This window comes from Aplysia californica, unplaced genomic scaffold, assembly GCF_000002075.1.
Source record: "Aplysia californica isolate F4 #8 unplaced genomic scaffold, AplCal3.0 scaffold00610, whole genome shotgun sequence".
In the NCBI taxonomy this organism is placed as follows: domain Eukaryota; kingdom Metazoa; phylum Mollusca; class Gastropoda; order Aplysiida; family Aplysiidae; genus Aplysia; species Aplysia californica.
The window spans coordinates 84,660-87,363 of NW_004797880.1; the positions used below are offsets into that span (position 1 = coordinate 84,660).

Consider the following 2,704-nt stretch of genomic DNA (forward strand, 5'->3'; position numbering starts at 1 on the left):
AATGAATGGAGAACCATGATCGTCGATGTCTGTCGCTGATCTGGCTCTGGGTGAATGAAAGTAATCTAATGCGGGGGACTCTTAACTCAAATATCCAATACCCAGCTCCCCCACCCACCCACCCACCCACCCAACCTCAGGTGGTATGATTAGATATCGTTGTAACACGTTTAAACAAAGATGTTATTCATTGATACTAATCAGATGCTGATTTCATTGCGCTCAAATGACTTTATGTAGTTGTGAGCGCCCTAAAACCTTACTAAAACTACATAAAATATAAGAAATGGAGCCATTAGATATCTACATCTAGACAGTAGTAACGGAATTTGACTAATGAGAAGAATGGGCTCTAAAACATAAGATCAGTCTGACTGAAGTCAAGTTTACGTGTGCAAGAAAACAAGATACGTGTAGATACCTAACCTTTAGATCTTGACCTACCAAGATATAATAGTCTTTCTTAGCATTTAATTTGCACACAAAATGGAAAGCAACCTACCCCATTTATCAAAAGAGCATTCTGACTTTTGATCAGAAGACAAAGAGCATTATTTTTTTAACCAGTTTTACTTCACTTTTATCCGCTGCTTATACCCTTTTGGGTAACCAGCTAACGACTTAATATAGCTTCCAGTGTTGCTAAGGAAAACTACATTGTAACTATTTATCGGGTGGGCGGGGGGGATACCCTTCCCCACCCAGCTGCCCAATCCTTCCCCCTCTCCTTTCTCTCCCAAATTGAATAGCAGTAATTGCAATCCAGCTCAGTGGCATAATTACATCTTTTACCGGGTGTGCATTCATGAATACCTAAGTACATGTGCAGGCTTCCAGTAAATTACTAGAAAGAAAATAAGAAAATGTAGGTGTTTTTGCGCTCCTATCAGCACAACTTAGATCATTTAGGAGGCGGGCTTCAACCCAGCTTGTCAGGGTCAGCCCAGGCTGAGAGGAGGAAGAGGGGGTTGGGGGGGGATAATTTTAGCATGCAGTTGTGTGTTTTTTTACATAGCGTTTCTTGTCCTTCATCTTCTTTCGAATATCCAATTCTTGCAAATCTGTGGGTATTGCCCACTAGTGGGCCATTTGTTACTTTTGGTGAGCAGTGGGGATATCACCAGGGGAGTGACAGACGTTATTTAATGCCCCGCTGGGAAATATACGTATTTAGGTGGGAGGTCCGATGATAACGTTAGCCTCTTAAAGGTTATAAAAGTGAGTGCTGACTATAACAACAAGGTTGAGAATGAGAAACAGTGGTAGGATCGATGACTCTACCCTCTACGACATAGCAACAGGAGGTGCAGCGGCATCGAAACGAAATAATTTATTTCCTACGATTATTTATCTATTCTTCTGTTAAGATGATATGATAATTTGTATTTGTTTTGCATGGCATCTTTACCCCCCCCCTACCCACACACTTCCCCACCCTAAAAAGGAAACAGAAACACCCTTGACCGTTGCCATGGGTGGTTGGCGGGTGCTCTGGTGTGGTTTGCTTCTTCTTACCTGTCAAACATCTATCGTCTTTATCTCCACTCCTTCTTTTTTGTGTTTGTTGCTCTCTTGTACCACCTCTGATCTTCGGCACTTATATGAACTTATTGTGTTGCAAGTGCCGTAAAACACTTACTAAAACTAAACTGACTGTTGTCTGTGGTGTAAGTGTTCAGCGTTTCGTTCGCCATGGCACGCAGAAGTTGGTTCGTGCTCACAGACGGTGTCGAAGCCCACCTCTCAAGTAACCTAAATTGTTTCGACAGGGGTGTAAAATACCTACATTTTATAAAAAGCCGAAGATTAGATAACATGATGTCGAAATTGCTTTGAAATCCCAACTTATTTTGTGTTTTCTACTTAAGTCTTTCTTCTTCTTCTTCCTCCTCCTCCTCCTCCTCCTCCTCCTCCTCCTCCTCCTCCGCCTCCTCCTCCTCCTCCTCCTCCTCCTCCTCCTCCTACTCTTCTTTCCTTTTCTTCTCCTTCCCCCCACTCCTCTTTCGTTTGCTCCTCCTCCTCTTTCCCCTCCTCCTCCTCCTCTTTCCCCTCCTCCTCCGCCTCTTTCCCCTCCTTGTCCTCCTCCTCCTTGAAATTTGTATCCTGCAGTTCCAAAGTCACCCTCCACCCCCCACCTCCTATGAGCTTATCTAATCTGCCCCTTTCATCTTTTCGCCCACAGTCAACCAAGAGCAGAAAACTCTTGCGGTTTAGCCCGAAGCTGCGGAAGCGGAAATCGGAGAAGGGCGTCCATGGTGTAGCCATGGCAACGAGTAACGACGGCCATGTTCCCAATGGCCTCAACGACAGGGAACGCCTAGGTAAGTACCCGCTAAACGGCCGCTGATTGCGCGTTTGAATTTTTAAAAACTCTCATTAGCTAGCTAATTTGACTGGTTTAGATTGCGTGTTGAACGTATAATTGTATCGGAAATGTGGCGGTGACACTGTCTCAATGTCTTGATTATCGTAATATTTGAGAGAGAAAAAAAAAAAGTTTCCCAATCCACGCTTGTTTATAAAGTTCACTCGCTTGATATTGTCATTATGTTTTGTTTGGTCTTTTTTGTCTTTGTTTTCTTCTTTTATTTGTTTTTTTTTTGGTCAGTTTGTTTGGAGTTTTTTGTTTGTTGGTTGGTTGGTTGGTTGGTTGTTGGGGGGATTGTTTGTTTTAGTTTCTTGCTTTATGGGGGGGGGGGGGTTG

General features: G+C 43.3%; 1 protein-coding gene across 1 annotated transcript in view; it reads left to right on the top strand.

The window, feature by feature from the left end:
- Nucleotides 1-2,704, top strand: part of LOC101860279 (neo-calmodulin) — a gene marked incomplete in the record, with an annotated part of 74,493 nt that overhangs the window by 23,274 nt on the left and 48,515 nt on the right. The window contains 1 exon segment of the mRNA XM_035972200.1: nucleotides 2,183-2,321. Within this exon segment, the coding sequence (XP_035828093.1) occupies nucleotides 2,183-2,321 (139 nt within the window).